Raw genomic sequence first — 19,525 nt, forward strand, 5'->3', positions numbered from 1 at the left:
GGGCCATTCCCCCCAGAATTGTCTGGGAACTTGCAGGTGCCTTGGTGGAAGAGTGGGGTAACATCTCACAACAAGCACGAGAAAATCTGGTGCAGTCCATGAGGAGGAGATGCACTGCAATACTTAATGCAGCTGGTGGCCACACCAGATACTGACTGTTACTTTTGATTTTGACCCCCCCCCCCCCCTTTGTTCAGGGACACCTCATTCCATTTCTGTTAGTCACATGTCTGTGGAACTTGTTCAGTTTATGTCTCAGTTGTTGAATCTTGCTATGTTCATACAAATATTTACACATGTTAAGTTTGCTGAAAATAAACGTATTTTTTTGCTGAGTTTAGTTGTATTGATTAAGGTTTTAAATTAGTACTAAAGACTGGCACCCATAACCAGTAAAGTTTCTTTAAAGATTGTACATTAGCTTAGCGTAGTTACACTCTCTTGATTGAATCTAGCAAATACAAGGGTTTTTACGACTCTTTGTGGTCACCATGTGAAGTGTGAACACTGGGAGCCGAGGCCACATGACAGCAGCATCCGTTCTGAGAAGGAGAGGCTCAGTGGGGGAAATAACTTAACTACTAAAATAAACATGTTTGTGGCTCGTAGCATTGCAGCAGATCACAAAGATCTAATCCACGATGTTTCCTACGATTTTCACGGCCGGAGAATGGCAACGTGTTCAAGTGACCAAAGTGTCAAGGTAAAAAAAAAAACTAGTGAGCTAAGCTAACTAGCTAGTAGCAGGCTAGCTTGCTTGCTAACTTTATACCTTATTAATATTGAACTAAACAGCTAATTCAGTAACCAAATTAACTGCAGCTAACTAGTTTACTTGATTAATATTACCCACTTTACTTTTAGAGAAAAGTAATTCACTGATAATATTTGCAGTTTTAAAACAGTTAGCTAGCTAACGTTAACTAAGCTAACCAGCTAGTTTGCAAGCCATGCAGCTAGCTTGCTATGCTAGCTAGGATGTAAACAAAATGCCCAGACTGTAACCAGAGCTTGCTTTAGTGAACCATTGTCAATGTTCTGCATCCTTCAGGTTTGGGACAAGAGTGAAAGTGGGGAGTGGCACTGCACTGCCAGCTGGAAGGCAAGTCGGTTTTATTTCTTACACGCCAAGATTTAAAAGTGTGTTTTTAAAGTATTCGCTTTGAATTGTAGCTAGCTCCTCTCCCTTTTTGAAAGGACTTTCTTTGCTTATTCAATCCTGAAATGGTGTGTAGAATGAAGGTTTGTTATTGACTGGTCTTTGCAGACACACAGCGGGTCAGTATGGAGGGTGACATGGGCCCACCCTGAGTTTGGACAGGTGCTGGCCTCATGCTCCTTTGACCGAACAGCCGCTGTGTGGGAGGAGATAGTTGGGGAGTCTAATGACAAACAGAGGGGGCAGAGCCACTGGGTAAGACTCCTGGACATTCCGCTACGAGCCTGGTCTCACATATATTTGTATTGTCCTGCCGATCTTGTACCAGGCTATTATCCAGCCACTGCTGTGAGGTGATTCTTTGACCCAAGTTATTGGGTGAAAGAGACATGTGCCTTGGTGTGCAGTATCGGCAAATTATTCTCATTCTGCCTAGATAAAGAGGACGACCCTGGTGGACAGCAGGACGTCGGTGACGGACGTGAAGTTTGCTCCTAAACACATGGGTCTGATGCTGACCACGTGCTCAGCAGACGGGGTGGTGAGGGTCTACGAGGCTCCAGACGTGATGAACCTCAGCCAGTGGTCCCTGCAGCATGAGATCTCCTGTAAACTCAGCTGCTCCTGTATCTCCTGGAACCCCTCCAGGTCAGCATCACTGAGTCCATACATTTAGGCCCAATTCACTCCAGGTGAAACCAGGTCAGCATCACTGAGTCCATACATTTAGGCCCAATCCACTCCAGGTGAAACCAGGGCAGCATCACTGAGTCCATACATTTAGGCCCAATCCACTCCAGGTGAAACCAGGTCAGCATCACTGAGTCCATACATTTAGGCCCAATTCACTCCAGGTGAAACCAGTCAGTCATTTTTAAGATGAAATCACTTTTATTTGTCAATTATTCACAGTGTCCAATGAACTACAGTGTTAATTGGTGTTGCTGATTGGACACAGTGTCCAATGAACTACAGTGTTCATTGGTGTTGCTGATTGGACACTGTCCAATGAACTACAGTGTTCATTGGTGTTGCTGATTGGACACAGTGTCCAATGAACTAAAGTGTTGCTGATTGGACACAGTGTCCAATGAACTAAAGTGTTCATTAGTGTTGCTGATTGTACACAGTGTCCAATGAACTAAAGTGTTGCTGATTGGACACAGCACACACTGTAACACCCCTGTGTTACATTCTCTATAGCATTGGGTATTCAACTCTGACCCTACGAGGTCCAGAGCCTGCTGGTTTTCTGTTCTACCTGATAATGAATTGCATGTAGCTGGTGTCCCCGGTCTAAATTAGAACAATGATAAAATGCAGTGACGCTGGCTTCGAGGTCCAGAGTTGAGTTTGAGGGCTGTAGAGTTTCTCAAGATGTTACTGTTCCACTGCTGTGAAAATGCATTTGGATCTTTCCTTCAGCAGCAGATACTGGTGGGCTATTGTATTGATGCCTATTAACATGTTACCTAGTTGTCTAACTGTCTATTTATCAGCAGATACTGGTGGGCTATTGTATTGATGCCTATTAACATGTTACCTAGTTGTCTAACTGTCTATTTATCAGCAGCTGTAGATACTGATGGGCTATTGTATTGATGCCTATTAACATGTTACCTAGTTGTCTAACTGTCTATTTATCAGCAGCTGTAGATACTGATGGGCTATTGTATTGATGCCTATTAACATGTTACCTAGTTGTCTAACTGTCTATTTATCAGCAGCTGTAGATACTGGTGGGCTATTCTATTGATGCCTATTAACATGTTACCTAGTTGTCTAACTGTCTATTTATCAGCAGATACTGATGGGCTATTGTATTGATGCCTATTAACATGTTACCTAGTTGTCTAACTGTCTATTTATCAGCAGCTGTAGATACTGATGGGCTATTGTATTGATGCCTATTAACATGTTACCTAGTTGTCTAACTGTCTATTTATCAGCAGCTGTAGATACTGATGGGCTATTGTATTGATGCCTATTAACATGTTACCTAGTTGTCTAACTGTCTATTTATCAGCAGATACTGGTGGGCTATTGTATTGATGCCTATTAACATGTTACCTAGTTGTCTAACTGTCTATTTATCAGCAGCTGTAGATACTGATGGGCTATTGTATTGATGCCTAGTTGTCTAACTGTCTATTTATCAGCAGCTGTAGATACTGATGGGCTATTGTATTGATGCCTATTAACATGTTACCTAGTTGTCTAACTGTCTATTTATCAGCAGCTGTAGATACTGGTGGGCTATTGTATTGATGCCTATTAACATGTTACCTAGTTGTCTAACTGTCTATTTATCAGCAGATACTGGTGGGCTATTGTATTGATGCCTATTAACATGTTACCTAGTTGTCTAACTGTCTATTTATCAGCAGCTGTAGATACTGGTGGGCTATTGTATTGATGCCTATTAACATGTTACCTAGTTGTCTAACTGTCTATTTATCAGCAGCTGTAGATACTGATGGGCTATTGTATTGATGCCTATTAACATGTTACCTAGTTGTCTAACTGTCTATTTATCAGCAGCTGCAGATACTGATGGGCTATTGTATTGATGCCTATTAACATGTTACCTAGTTGTCTAACTGTCTATGTATCCTTGTCTCCTTAGTTCTCGCGCCCACCCTCCCATGATAGCAGTGGGAAGTGATGACAGCAACGTGATGTACGGTGGGAAGGTTCAGATCTACGAGTACAATGACAACACTAGGTCAGTCCTATTACATTATTAGTATAATGAAAACACTAGGTCAGTCCTATTACATTATTAGTATAATGACAACACTAGGTCAGTCCTATTACATTATTAGTATAATGAAAACACTAGGTCAGTCCTATTACATTATTAGTATAATGACAACACTAGGTCAGTCCTATTACATTATTAGTATAATGAAAACACTAGGTCAGTCCTATTACATTATTAGTATAATGAAAACACTAGGTCAGTCCTATTACATTATTAGTATAATGAAAACACTAGGTCAGTCCTATTACATTATTAGTATAATGAAAACACTAGGTCAGTCCTATTACATTATTAGTATAATGAAAACACTAGGTCAGTCCTATTACATTAGTAGTATAATGAAAACACTAGGTCAGTCCTATTACATTATTAGTATAATGACAACACTAGGTCAGTCCTATTACATTATTAGTATAATGAAAACACTAGGTCAGTCCTATTACATTATTAGTATAATGACAACACTAGGTCAGTCCTATTACATTATTAGTATAATGAAAACACTAGGTCAGTCCTATTACATTATTAGTATAATGAAAACACTAGGTCAGTCCTATTACATTATTAGTATAATGACAACACTAGGTCAGTCCTATTACATTATTAGTATAATGACAACACTAGGTCAGTCCTATTACATTATTAGTATAATGACAACACTAGGTCAGTCCTATTACATTATTAGTATAATGACAACACTAGGTCAGTCCTATTACATTATTAGTATAATGACAACACTAGGTCAGTCCTATTACATTATTAGTATAATGACAACACTAGGTCAGTCCTATTACATTATTAGTATAATGAAAACACTAGGTCAGTCCTATTACATTATTAGTATAATGACAACACTAGGTCAGTCCTATTACATTATTAGTATAATGACAACACTAGGTCAGTCCTATTACATTATTAGTATAATGACAACACTAGGTCAGTCCTATTACATTATTAGTATAATGACAACACTAGGTCAGTCTTATTACCTGGCTATTACATTATTAGTATAATGACAACACTAGGTCAGTCCTATTACATTATTAGTATAATGACAAAACTAGGTCAGTCTTATTACCTGGCTATTACATTATTAGTATAATGACAACACTAGGTCAGTCTTATTACCTGGCTATTACATTATTAGTATAATGACAACACTAGGTCAGTCCTATTACATTATTAGTACAATGAAAACACTAGGTCAGTCTTATTACCTGGCTATTACATTATTAGTACAATGAAAACACTAGGTCAGTCTTATTACCTGGCTATTACATTATTAGTATAATGACAACACTAGGTCAGTCCTATTACATTATTAGTACAATGAAAACACTAGGTCAGTCTTATTACCTGGCTATTACATTATTAGTACAATGAAAACACTAGGTCAGTCCTATTACATTATTAGTATAATGAAAACACTAGGTCAGTCCTATTACATTATTAGTATAATGACAACACTAGGTCAGTCCTATTACATTATTAGTATAATGAAAACACTAGGTCAGTCCTATTACATTATTAGTATAATGACAACACTAGGTCAGTCCTATTACATTATTAGTATAATGAAAACACTAGGTCAGTCCTATTACATTATTAGTATAATGAAAACACTAGGTCAGTCCTATTACATTATTAGTATAATGAAAACACTAGGTCAGTCCTATTACATTATTAGTATAATGAAAACACTAGGTCAGTCCTATTACATTATTAGTATAATGAAAACACTAGGTCAGTCCTATTACATTAGTAGTATAATGAAAACACTAGGTCAGTCCTATTACATTATTAGTATAATGACAACACTAGGTCAGTCCTATTACATTATTAGTATAATGACAACACTAGGTCAGTCCTATTACATTATTAGTATAATGACAACACTAGGTCAGTCCTATTACATTATTAGTATAATGACAACACTAGGTCAGTCCTATTACATTATTAGTATAATGACAACACTAGGTCAGTCCTATTACATTATTAGTATAATGACAACACTAGGTCAGTCCTATTACATTATTAGTATAATGACAACACTAGGTCAGTCCTATTACATTATTAGTATAATGACAACACTAGGTCAGTCCTATTACATTATTAGTATAATGACAACACTAGGTCAGTCCTATTACATTATTAGTATAATGACAACACTAGGTCAGTCCTATTACATTATTAGTATAATGACAACACTAGGTCAGTCCTATTACATTATTAGTATAATGACAACACTAGGTCAGTCCTATTACATTATTAGTATAATGACAACACTAGGTCAGTCTTATTACCTGGCTATTACATTATTAGTATAATGACAACACTAGGTCAGTCTTATTACCTGGCTATTACATTATTAGTATAATGACAACACTAGGTCAGTCCTATTACATTATTAGTACAATGAAAACACTAGGTCAGTCCTATTACATTATTAGTACAATGAAAACACTAGGTCAGTCTTATTACCTGGCTATTACATTATTAGTATAATGACAACACTAGGTCAGTCCTATTACATTATTAGTACAATGAAAACACTAGGTCAGTCTTATTACCTGGCTATTACATTATTAGTACAATGAAAACACTAGGTCAGTCTTATTACCTGGCTATTACATTATTAGTATAATGACAACACTAGGTCAGTCCTATTACATTATTAGTACAATGAAAACACTAGGTCAGTCTTATTACCTGGCTATTACATTATTAGTACAATGAAAACACTAGGTCAGTCTTATTACCTGGCTATTACATTATTAGTATAATGACAACACTAGGTCAGTCCTATTACATTATTAGTACAATGAAAACACTAGGTCAGTCCTATTACATTATTAGTACAATGAAAACACTAGGTCAGTCCTATTACATTATTAGTACAATGAAAACACTAGGTCAGTCCTATTACATTATTAGTACAATGACAACACTAGGTCAGTCTTATTACCTGGCTATTACATTATTAGTACAATGACAACACTAGGTCAGTCTTATTACCTGGCTATTACATTATTAGTATAATGACAACACTAGGTCAGTCCTATTACATTATTAGTACAATGAAAACACTAGGTCAGTCCTATTACATTATTAGTACAATGACAACACTAGGTCAGTCCTATTACATTATTAGTACAATGATTGACTCCTCTACTTTAAGTGGGATTATTCAAACCTGGTCTTTTAGTTCACGTTATCATGTTGTTAGAGACTCCTCTACTTTAAGAGGGGAATTCTCTTGTCTTTGATCAGGAAATATGCGAAAGCCGAGACATTGATGACGGTGACTGATGCGGTGCATGACATAGCCTTCTCCCCTAACCTGGGGCGGTCCTTCCACGTGCTCGCCATAGCAACCAAAGATGTTCGGATCTTTAAGTTGGTACCTTTGCGGTGAGTGTATAAATTGCGATTTAAATATAAAAAAAATTATATATATTTTTTTGTACACTTTTTACTAACGTTTTCTGACTTCTAGGAGTACATATTGAGTTTTCTAATAGATATTAGCTGGATATATATATTTCGACTTACTGTATTGTCTAAGTAGCAGATCACAGCCGTTCAGAGCCTGTACCGTGTCCATATATTATACTGACCTGTTCTGCATCTCTCTCTCGTCTGACAGTAAGGAGAGCAGCTCAACAGGCCCTACTAAATTTGAGGTTCAGATCGTGGCCCAGTTCGACAACCACAACTCCCAGGTGTGGAGAGTCTCCTGGAACATCACTAGCACCTTGCTGGCCTCCTCAGGAGACGACGGCTGTGTCCGACTCTGGAAAGGTGATCTATCTAGTATAGACTGAGAAGGTGATCTGTCTAGTATAGACTGAAAAGGTGATCTGTCTAGTATAGACTGAAAAGGTGATCTGTCTAGTATAGACTGAAAAGGTGATCTGTCTAGTATAGACTGAAAAGGTGATCTTTCTAGTATAGACTGAAACACAGAGATCGTATTAACGATGCACTCTGGGATCTTAAAGATGTACTATGGAGAAATCGCTCCATTTCCTGGTTGCTGAAAAATTCTAATAGTTTGATTACTTTCTGTTTGTGACAAAAGCAACTATAATGTAATACTGGTACCATCTAAATCACTGTGAAATATTGTCCATAACCATATTGTATTTGTAGCTGTTTGAAGCTGGTGTACAAAAGTAAAAGACACAAAAAACACATTCAAGACCGAGTAGCATAGAACATAACAGATCTATAACTTATATTTCTATGTGTATTTGGTCAGGTCTCCCCCAAAAAGTTACATATCGCAGCTTAAAGCACAACAACATCGCACAGAATGGATGATGTGGTGCACAAAATGGATGACGTAGTGCACAAAATGGATGACGTATTGCACAAAAAAACTGAATGGATGACGTAGTGCACAAAACAACAGAATGGATGACGTAGTGTACCAAAAAACAGAATGGATGACTTGGTGCACAAAAAACAATGGATGACTTAGTGCACAAAACAACAGAATGGATGATGTAGTGCGCAAAAAACAGAATGGATGACGTAGTGCACAAAAAAACAGAATGGATGACGTAGTGCACAAAAAAACAGAATGGATGACGTAGTGTACCAAAAAACAGAACGGATGACGTAGTGTACCAAAATACAGAATGGATGACGTAGTGTACCAAAAAACAGAACGGATGATGTAGTGTACCAAAAAACAGAACGGATGACGTAGTGTACCAAAAAACAGAATGGATGACGTAGTGTACCAAAAAACAGAATGGATGACGTAGTGTACCAAAAAACAGAATGGATGACGTAGTGTACCAAAAAACAGAATGGATGACGTAGTGTACCAAAAAACAGAATGGATGACGTAGTGTACCAAAAAACAGAATGGATGACGAGGTGTACCAAAAAACAGAATGGATGACGTAGTGTACCAAAAAACAGAATGGATGACGTAGTGTACCAAAATACAGAATGGATGACGTAGTGCACAAAACAGGGATCTGTTTCAGCCTTTTAATGTTAAATGTTTGAGAGCATCTTTTAACTGACTGAACTAGTTTATTATGTCATACGCTGCAGCTTGACAATGACCACTAGTTGGCCAGGCAGCACCAACAGGTTTGGGACCGGGCTAAAAGTCTATCCAGTCATTTTAAAGCCAATGGTTTAGCTGAAGGGAAATAGAAGTGGCCGTCTACTCGTGAACTGTGTAAAGTTCCCCACACATTTACACTGTTTCATTGGTTCCCATCTTCTGGTCCCCAGCCAACTATATGGACAACTGGAAGTGTACAGGCATCCTGAAGGGAGACGGAAGTCCAGTCAACGGGTCGTCAGGACAACCCGGTGCCATGAATACCATGGTGGGGTCCACTGTCCAGACCTCCCAGAATGCACTGAACGGCTCTGCTGCAGGAAGGTAGGAGGCCGCGCCCTCTGTCGGCCAGCCAGAGCTGGCGACTGACTGCCTCACTGCCTCACTGCTTTACTCTCTCTGGGCCTGACTGACACTGCAGCGCTGACCCCCCCCCCCCCTCCCTGGGTCAACTGACACTGTGTGTTGCGCTCATGCAAAGAGCTTGGCTTGTGGCAAGGCCCAGCAGGCCAGACCCAGCACGTAGGCCTGCTCCCCGTGGCAGGTCTGTCTGCTCGTCATAAAAGGAGTGTTTGGGAGGGCTATTTGCTACAGTTTTTTAATGTTCGTACAACAGCAGACTGATGTTTTGGATTGTACAATAATTTTCGGTAATTGTTTATTGACACTTATGTTGATTGGAACATGAATGTTATTTTGAAGAATATACTTTTTTAAAACATTTTAGATGAGTTATTAAAGATGTCTGTCGTCCTCACATAATGCCCTGGAAATGGGCATTATTCCAATACATACCAGGGCCAAACATACAAGCTCGCTAAATTGAATAATTGACTCTTTTGATGTAATCTTATAATAGCATGTGTAGAATGTTTAAAGGGCATATTGATAAATAATAAACGTTTATATTTTCAATATATCAAATAATTACCAAAAGGTGTCCATAATCTTTGCATGTTGTAGGAGCATCTGGAATATAATCTGATAATAATCACTATTAACCTGATGGTAATCTGCAATTAATCTGAATGAAATAATGACTGACGAACATGCTAGTGCTTTAATAACACACACATGGCTGAGTTTATATTCATTATTCCACCCTAGTACTGTACATCAACATTCAGTTTATATTCATTATTCCACCCTAGTACTGTACATCAACATTCAGTTTATATTCATTATTCCACCCTAGTACTGTACATCAACATTCAGTTTATATTCATTATTCCACCCTAGTACTGTACATCAACATTCAGTTTATATTCATTATTCCACCCTAGTACTGTACATCAACATTCAGTTTATATTCAATATTCCACCCTAGTACTGTACATCAACATTCAGTTTATATTCATTATTCCACCCTAGTACTGTACATCAACATTCAGTTTATATTCAATATTCCACCCTAGTACTGTACATCAACATTCAGTTTATATTCATTATTCCACCCTAGTACTGTACATCAACATTCAGTTTATATTCATTATTCCACCCTAGTACTGTACATCAACATTCAGTTTATATTCAATATTCCACCCTAGTACTGTACATCAACATTCAGTTTATATTCATTATTCCACCCTAGTACTGTACATCAACATTCAGTTTATATTCAATATTCCACCCTAGTACTGTACATCAACATTCAGTTTATATTCATTATTCCACCCTAGTACTGTACATCAACATTCAGTTTATATTCATTATTCCACCCTAGTACTGTACATCAACATTCAGTTTCCAGACATTATACTCTCTCTCCTAGTACTGTACATCAACATTCAGTTTCCAGACATTATACTCCTAGTACTGTACATCAACATTCAGTTTCCAGACATTATACTCCTAGTACTGTACATCAACATTCAGTTTCCAGACATTATACTCCTAGTACTGTACATCAACATTCAGTTTCCAGACATTATACTCCTAGTACTGTACATCAACATTCAGTTTCCAGACATTATACTCCTAGTACTGTACATCAACATTCAGTTTCCAGACATTATACTCCTAGTACTGTACATCAACATTCAGTTTCCAGACATTATACTCCTAGTACTGTACATCAACATTCAGTTTATATTCATTATTCCACCCTAGTACTGTACATCAACATTCAGTTTCCAGACATTATACTCCTAGTACTGTACATCAACATTCAGTTTCCAGACATTATACTCCTAGTACTGTACATCAACATTCAGTTTCCAGACATTATACTCCTAGTACTGTACATCAACACTCAGTTTCCAGACATTATACTCCTAGTACTGTACATCAACATTCAGTTTCCAGACATTATACTCCTAGTACTGTACATCAACATTCAGTTTCCAGACATTATACTCCTAGTACTGTACATCAACATTCAGTTTCCAGACATTATACTCCTAGTACTGTACATCAACATTCAGTTTCCAGACATTATACTCCTAGTACTGTACATCAACATTCAGTTTCCAGACATTATACTCCTAGTACTGTACATCAACATTCAGTTTCCAGACATTATACTCCTAGTACTGTACATCAACATTCAGTTTCCAGACATTATACTCCTAGTACTGTACATCAACATTCAGTTTCCAGACATTATACTCCTAGTACTGTACATCAACATTCAGTTTCCAGACATTATACTCCTAGTACTGTACATCAACATTCAGTTTCCAGACATTATACTCCTAGTACTATCTATCGTATGGTGATTTGTTGACGACTGTGTGTTTTGTACAATTTCATTCAATCTAATTAAAAAAAAAATGAAATAGTTAGCTTGCGTATTATTGTCCCGTTTTCAATAAGGACTCATCCCTGTGTGGTCTATTGGACGTGATGGATGCTGCTTGTTGCATGCACACAGGAACGGCCAGAGGATCCCCTTTAGCCCTCGCCTGCGGAGCCTGACTGCCCTGAAGACACTCCACCAGCCTGCGTACTGTTAACCTAAAGCCCGCTGACCAGCGAGCACCCTGGTGACCATGCATGGACCAGGATGCTTCGGCAATACTTCTAATAGGTGTTGCTTTATTTTACATCAGATTGTATTTGTCACATGTGCCCGAATACCGCAGGTAAATGCTGATTTAAAAGCCCTGAACCAACAAAGCAGTTTTAAGAAAATATATTTTATTTTTTAAGTATGCGGTAAGAAAAACAAAGAGCAGCAGTATATAACAATACAGGTCTGTAGTTCTGCTGAATACCTTACCACATAGTCTCCTGTTAGTTCTGCTGAATACCTTACCACATAGTCTCCTGTTAGTTCTGCTGAATACCTTACCACACAGTCTCCTGTTAGTTCTGCTGAATACCTTACCACATAGTCTCCTGTTAGTTCTGCTGAATACCTTACCACACAGTCTCCTGTTAGTTCTGCTGAATACCTTACCACATAGTCTCCTGTTAGTTCTGCTGAATACCTTACCACACAGTCTCCTGTTAGTTCTGCTGAATACCTTACCACACAGTCTCCTGTTAGTTCTGCTGAATACCTTACCACATAGTCTCCTGTTAGTTCTGCTGAATACCTTACCACATAGTCTCCTGTTAGTTCTGCTGAATACCTTACCACATAGTCTCCTGTTAGTTCTGCTGAATACAGTGTCTTCTGTTAGTTCTGCTGAATACCTTACCACATAGTTCTGCTGAATACCTTACCACATAGTCTCCTGTTAGTTCTGCTGAATACCTTACCACATAGTCTCCTGTTAGTTCTGCTGAATACCTTACCACATAGTCTCCTGTTAGTTCTGCTGAATACCTTACCACATAGTCTCCTGTTAGTTCTGCTGAATACCTTACCACATAGTCTCCTGTTAGTTCTGCTGAATACCTTACCACATAGTCTCCTGTTAGTTCTGCTGAATACCTTACCACATAGTCTCCTGTTAGTTCTGCTGAATACCTTACCACATAGTCTCCTGTTAGTTCTGCTGAATACCTTACCACACACTCTCCTGTTAGTTCTGCTGAATACCTTACCACACAGTCTCCTGTTAGTTCTGCTGAATACAGTGTCTTCTGTTAGTTCTGCTGAATACAGTGTCTTCTGTTCTGTAGAACTGCTGAATAGCTTACCACATAGTTCTGCTGAATACCTTACCACATAGTTCTGCTGAATACCTTACCACACAGTCTCCTGTTAGTTCTGCTGAATACCTTACCACATAGTTCTGCTGAATACCTTACCACATAGTTCTGCTGAATACCTTACCACACAGTCTCCTGTTAGTTCTGCTGAATACCTTACCACACAGTCTCCTGTTAGTTCTGCTGAATACCTTACCACACAGTCTCCTGTTAGTTCTGCTGAATACCTTACCACATAGTCTCCTGTTAGTTCTGCTGAATACCTTACCACACACTCTCCTGTTAGTTCTGCTGAATACCTTACCACACAGTCTCCTGTTAGTTCTGCTGAATACCTTACCACACAGTCTCCTGTTAGTTCTGCTGAATACCTTACCACATAGTCTCCTGTTAGTTCTGCTGAATACCTTACCACATAGTCTCCTGTTAGTTCTGCTGAATACCTTACCACATAGTCTCCTGTTAGTTCTGCTGAATACCTTACCACACACTCTCCTGTTAGTTCTGCTGAATACCTTACCACACAGTCTCCTGTTAGTTCTGCTGAATACCTTACCACATAGTCTCCTGTTAGTTCTGCTGAATACCTTACCACACAGTCTCCTGTTAGTTCTGCTGAATACCTTACCACATAGTCTCCTGTTAGTTCTGCTGAATACCTTACCACACAGTATCCTGTTAGTTCTGCTGAATACCTTACCACATAGTCTCCTGTTAGTTCTGCTGAATACCTTACCACACACTCTCCTGTTAGTTCTGCTGAATACCTTACCACACAGTCTCCTGTTAGTTCTGCTGAATACCTTACCACACAGTCTCCTGTTAGTTCTGCTGAATACCTTACCACACAGTCTCCTGTTAGTTCTGCTGAATACCTTACCACACAGTCTCCTGTTAGTTCTGCTGAATACCTTACCACACAGTCTCCTGTTAGTTCTGCTGAATACCTTACCACATAGTCTCCTGTTAGTTCTGCTGAATACCTTACCACATAGTCTTCTTCTGTGTTAATGTGTCTGTGTTCTGCTGAATACAATGTCTTCTGTTAGTTCTGCTGAATACAGTGTCTCCTGTTGTGTTAATGTGTCTGTGTTCTGCTGAATACAGTGTCTTCTGCACCTCCTCTTACCCTCCCCTTTATTCTGTTCTGTACAGCTGCCGTAGCCTGTTCACGTCCCCCTTTATTCTGTTCTGTATAGCCTGTTCACGTCTCCCCTTTATTCTGTTCTGTACAGCTGCCGTAGCCTGTTCACGTCTCCCCTTTATTCTGTTCTGTACAGCTGCCGTAGCCTGTTCACGTCTCCCCTTTATTCTGTTCTGTACAGCTGCCGTAGCCTGTTCACGTCTCCCCTTTATTCTGTTCTGTACAGCTGCCGTAGCCTGTTCACGTCTCCCCTTTATTCTGTTCTGTACAGCTGCCGTAGCCTGTTCACGTCTCCCCTTTATTCTGTTCTGTACAGCTGCCGTAGCCTGTTCACGTCCCCCCTTTATTCTGTTCTGTACAGCTGCCGTAGCCTGTTCACGTCCCCCTTTATTCTGTTCTGTACAGCTGCCGTAGCCTGTTCACGTCCCCCTTTATTCTGTTCTGTACAGCTGCCGTAGCCTGTTCACGTCTCCCCTTTATTCTGTTCTGTACAGCTGCCGTAGCCTGTTCACGTCCCCCTTTATTCTGTTCTGTACAGCTGCCGTAGCCTGTTCACGTCTCCCCTTTATTCTGTTCTGTACAGCTGCCGTAGCCTGTTCACGTCCCCCCTTTATTCTGTTCTGTACAGCTGCCGTAGCCTGTTCACGTCCCCCCTTTATTCTGTTCTGTACAGCTGCCGTAGCCTGTTCACATCCCCCCTTTATTCTGTTCTGTACAGCTGCCGTAGCCTGTTCACATCCCCCCTTTATTCTGTTCTGTACAGCTGCCGTAGCCTGTTCACGTCCCCCCTTTATTCTGTTCTGTACAGCTGCCGTAGCCTGTTCACGTCCCCCTTTATTCTGTTCTGTATAGCCTGTTCACGTCCCCCCTTTATTCTGTTCTGTACAGCTGCCGTAGCCTGTTCACATCCCCCCTTTATTCTGTTCTGTACAGCTGCCGTAGCCTGTTCACATCCCCCCTTTATTCTGTTCTGTACAGCTGCCGTAGCCTGTTCACGTCCCCCCTTTATTCTGTTCTGTACAGCTGCCGTAGCCTGTTCACGTCCCCCTTTATTCTGTTCTGTATAGCCTGTTCACGTCCCCCCTTTATTCTGTTCTGTACAGCTGCCGTAGCCTGTTCACGTCCCCCTTTATTCTGTTCTGTACAGCTGCCGTAGCCTGTTCACGTCTCCCCTTTATTCTGTTCTGTACAGCTGCCGTAGCCTGTTCACGTCCCCCCTTTATTCTGTTCTGTACAGCTGCCGTAGCCTGTTCATGTCCCCCCTTTATTCTGTTCTGTACAGCTGCCGTAGCCTGTTCACATCCCCCCTTTATTCTGTTCTGTACAGCTGCCGTAGCCTGTTCACATCCCCCCTTTATTCTGTTCTGTATAGCCTGTTCACGTCCCCCTTTATTCTGTTCTGTACAGCTGCCGTAGCCTGTTCACGTCCCCCTTTATTCTGTTCTGTACAGCTGCCGTAGCCTGTTCACGTCTCCCCTTTATTCTGTTCTGTACAGCTGCCGTAGCCTGTTCACGTCTCCCCTTTATTCTGTTCTGTACAGCCTGTTCACGTCCCCCTTTATTCTGTTCTGTACAGCTGCCGTAGCCTGTTCACGTCCCCCTTTATTCTGTTCTGTACAGCTGCCGTAGCCTGTTCACGTCCCCCTTTATTCTGTTCTGTACAGCTGCCGTAGCCTGTTCACGTCCCCCTTTATTCTGTTCTGTACAGCTGCCGTAGCCTGTTCACGTCCCCCCTTTATTCTGTTCTGTATAGCCTGTTCACGTCCCCCTTTATTCTGTTCTGTACAGCCTGTTCACGTCTCCCCTTTATTCTGTTCTGTACAGCCTGTTCACGTCTCCCCTTTATTCTGTTCTGTATAGCCTGTTCACGTCCCCCTTTATTCTGTTCTGTACAGCTGCCGTAGCCTGTTCACGTCTCCCCTTTATTCTGTTCTGTACAGCTGCCGTAGCCTGTTCACATCCCCCCTTTATTCTGTTCTGTACAGCTGCCATAGCCTGTTCACATCCCCCCTTTATTCTGTTCTGTACAGCTGCCGTAGCCTGTTCACATCCCCCCTTTATTCTGTTCTGTACAGCTGCCATAGCCTGTTCACATCCCCCCTTTATTCTGTTCTGTACAGCTGCCGTAGCCTGTTCACGTCCCCCTTTATTCTGTTCTGTACAGCTGCCGTAGCCTGTTCACGTCCCCCTTTATTCTGTTCTGTACAGCTGCCATAGCCTGTTCACGTCCCCCTTTATTCTGTTCTGTACAGCTGCCGTAGCCTGTTCACATCCCCCCTTTATTCTGTTCTGTACAGCTGCCGTAGCCTGTTCACGTCTCCCCTTTATTCTGTTCTGTACAGCTGCCGTAGCCTGTTCACATCCCCCCTTTATTCTGTTCTGTACAGCTGCCGTAGCCTGTTCACGTCTCCCCTTTATTCTGTTCTGTACAGCTGCCGTAGCCTGTTCACGTCCCCCTTTATTCTGTTCTGTACAGCTGCCGTAGCCTGTTCACGTCCCCCTTTATTCTGTTCTGTACAGCTGCCGTAGCCTGTTCACGTCCCCCTTTATTCTGTTCTGTACAGCTGCCGTAGCCTGTTCACGTCCCCCTTTATTCTGTTCTGTATAGCCTGTTCACGTCCCCCTTTATTCTGTTCTGTACAGCTGCCGTAGCCTGTTCACGTCTCCCCTTTATTCTGTTCTGTACAGCTGCCGTAGCCTGTTCACGTCTCCCCTTTATTCTGTTCTGTACAGCTGCCGTAGCCTGTTCATGTCCCCCCTTTATTCTGTTCTGTACAGCTGCCGTAGCCTGTTCACGTCCCCCTTTATTCTGTTCTGTACAGCTGCCGTAGCCTGTTCACGTCCCCCCTTTTCCGATTTTAATTCACCTCTCATTTCTCTGTTTTTGTTTATTTCTTTGTATCCCATTGTTGTCTTGTTTCCTGTCTGTTCCTGTCTGTTGTTTCAGGTATTTCTTCCCCCCTCTGGATGCCCCCAGGGCAGGGTCCAGGTACGGCCACCTGCTGCCCCCCCCTTCTCTGATAGAGCACTCTGATGCCCAGTTCAGCCCCCACAGCCAGCTCCCCCAGTCCCCCATGGCCATCCATGGCCAGCCCCCCCAATCCCCTCTGTCCCTGCACAGACTGTACTCACACTCTAGAGCCCTCAACACCCTGCCTGAACACGACTGACCCTTTAGAGCCCTCAACACCCTGTCTGAACACGGCTGACCCTCTAGAGCCCTCAACACCCTGCCTGAACACGGCTGACCCTCTAGAGCCCTCAACACCCTGCCTGAACACGGCTGACCCTCTAGAGCCCTCAACACCCTGCCTGAACACGGCTGACCCTCTAGAGCCCTCAACACCCTGCCTGAACACAGCTGACTGGGAGGATACTCTTCTTCTTAGTGACTAATCAGAAGAAGACCTTCCCCTCTCCCAGAACAGTTTGGTTGGTGCATAAAACCAGTGAATCTTCATGAGCAAAAATGTAATGATTTCTTAGCCATTTTGTTTACGATAGTCCCTCCATATTTAAACAGCCCTAGTGCTGACTGACAGTCTGACAGTCTGCCTCCCTGGCAGTCGGCCCAGATGTAGTCTCCCAGAGTTGTGAGTGATGATTCTCTAGATATATTTGATCTTGGTTTTTATTTAATTAAAAACCAACATGCTGGTTTACTACGGTGCCTGCGGTTCAAACTCACATCACTGTGTTGGAATGTGTCTTTACAAGACCGTGGCTCTGTGGGTGTGGGTGTTATTTATGTGGGCGTAATTCATGCGGGTGTAATTCATGCGGGTGTAATTCATGTGGGTGTAATTCATGTGGGTGTAATTCATGCGGGTGTAATTCATGCGGGTGTAATTCATGCGGTTGTAATTCATGCGGGTGTAATTCCTGCGGGTGTAATTCATGTGGGGGTTATTCATGTGGGGGTTATTAATGTGGGCGTAATTCATGCGGGTGTAATTAATGTGCGCGTTATTAATGTGGGCGTTATTCCTGCGTGTGTTTAATTTCAAGCCTAATGTTGTTGCATTAATGAAATGGGGGCTAGTCGATGCATATGAGAGATTTTAAAGAATAAATGCGGGTGTAATTCATGCGGGTGTTATTCATGCGGGTGTTATTCATGTGAGTGTTATTCATGTGGGTGTTATTCATGTGGGTGTTATTCATGTGGGCGTTATTCATGTGGGCGTTATTCATGTGGGCGTTATTCATGTGGGTGTTATTCATGTGGGCGGTATTAATGTGGGTGTTATTCATGTGGGCGTTATTCATGTGGGTGTAATTATTGCGGGTGTTATTAACGTGGGCGTAATTCACGTGGGTGTAATTCATGCGGGTGTTATTAATGTGGGCGTAATTCCTGTGTGGGTGTAATTAATGTGGGTGTAATTCTTGCGTGTGTTATTCCTGCGTGTGTTTAATTTCAAGCCTAATGTTGTTGCATTAATGAAATGGGGGCTAGTCAATGCATATGAGAGATTTTAAAGAATAAATGCTCATTTAAATGTCAAAACTGACTATACCATCACCACAGTAACAATAAAACCCAACGCTGTTATACAATGTAGCTGTGTATCCCATGCACGTGTGCACTCACAATGTGTCATCCATGACTGACTACCATGGAAATCATCCTTTACACTCACAATGTGTCATCCATGACTGACTACCATGGGAATCATCCTTTACACTCACAATGTGCCATCCATGACTAACTACCATGGGAATCATCCTTTACACTCACAATGTGTCATCCATGACTGACTACCATGGGAATCATCCTTTACACTCACAATGTGCCATCCATGACTAACTACCATGGGAATCATCCTTTACACTCACAATGTGTCATCCATGACTGACTACCATGGGAATCATCCTTTACACTCACAATGTGCCATCCATGACTGACTACCATGGGAATCATCCTTTACACTCTCAATGTGCCATCCATGACTGACTACCATGTGAATCATCATCCTTTACACTCACAATGTGCCATCCATGACTGACTACCATGTGAATCATCCTTTACACTCACAATGTGTCATCCATGACTGACTACCATGTGAATCATCCTTTACACTCACAATGTGTCATCCATGACTAACTACCATGTGAATCATCCTTTACACTCACAATGTGAATCATCCTTTACACTCACAATGTGCTATCCATGACTGACTACCATGTGAATCATCATCCTTTACACTCACAATGTGTCATCCATGACTAACTATCATGTGAATCATCATCCTTTACACTCACAATGTG

General features: G+C 41.2%; 1 protein-coding gene across 3 annotated transcripts; it reads left to right on the forward strand.

Moving 5' to 3' along the window:
- Window positions 1–485: 485 nt before the first annotated feature.
- LOC116359270 (nucleoporin SEH1-like) lies at window positions 486–18,814 on the forward strand. Of its 3 annotated transcripts, XR_004206632.1 has the most exons (10): window positions 487–703; window positions 1,052–1,102; window positions 1,268–1,414; window positions 1,596–1,807; window positions 3,786–3,884; window positions 7,194–7,334; window positions 7,570–7,724; window positions 9,180–9,333; window positions 11,882–12,037; window positions 17,202–18,814. XR_004206632.1 is itself a non-coding variant. In XM_031811910.1 (9 exons), the coding sequence occupies exons 1-9, from the start codon at window positions 593–595 to the stop codon at window positions 17,422–17,424; spliced, it is 1,293 nt and encodes a 430-aa protein (XP_031667770.1). In that variant the 5' UTR covers window positions 486–592; the 3' UTR covers window positions 17,425–18,814. The 3 variants fall into 3 exon arrangements, 2 of the variants coding, with proteins under 2 accessions (XP_031667770.1, XP_031667771.1); XM_031811910.1 differs by lacking the exon at window positions 11,882–12,037 and having other exon boundaries at window positions 486–703; XM_031811911.1 differs by lacking the exons at window positions 11,882–12,037; window positions 17,202–18,814 and adding an exon at window positions 11,824–11,869 and having other exon boundaries at window positions 488–703.
- The last annotated feature ends 711 nt before the right edge of the window (window positions 18,815–19,525 follow it).

Source organism: Oncorhynchus kisutch, unplaced genomic scaffold, assembly GCF_002021735.2.
Source record: "Oncorhynchus kisutch isolate 150728-3 unplaced genomic scaffold, Okis_V2 Okis02a-Okis13b_hom, whole genome shotgun sequence".
Classification (NCBI taxonomy): domain Eukaryota; kingdom Metazoa; phylum Chordata; class Actinopteri; order Salmoniformes; family Salmonidae; genus Oncorhynchus; species Oncorhynchus kisutch.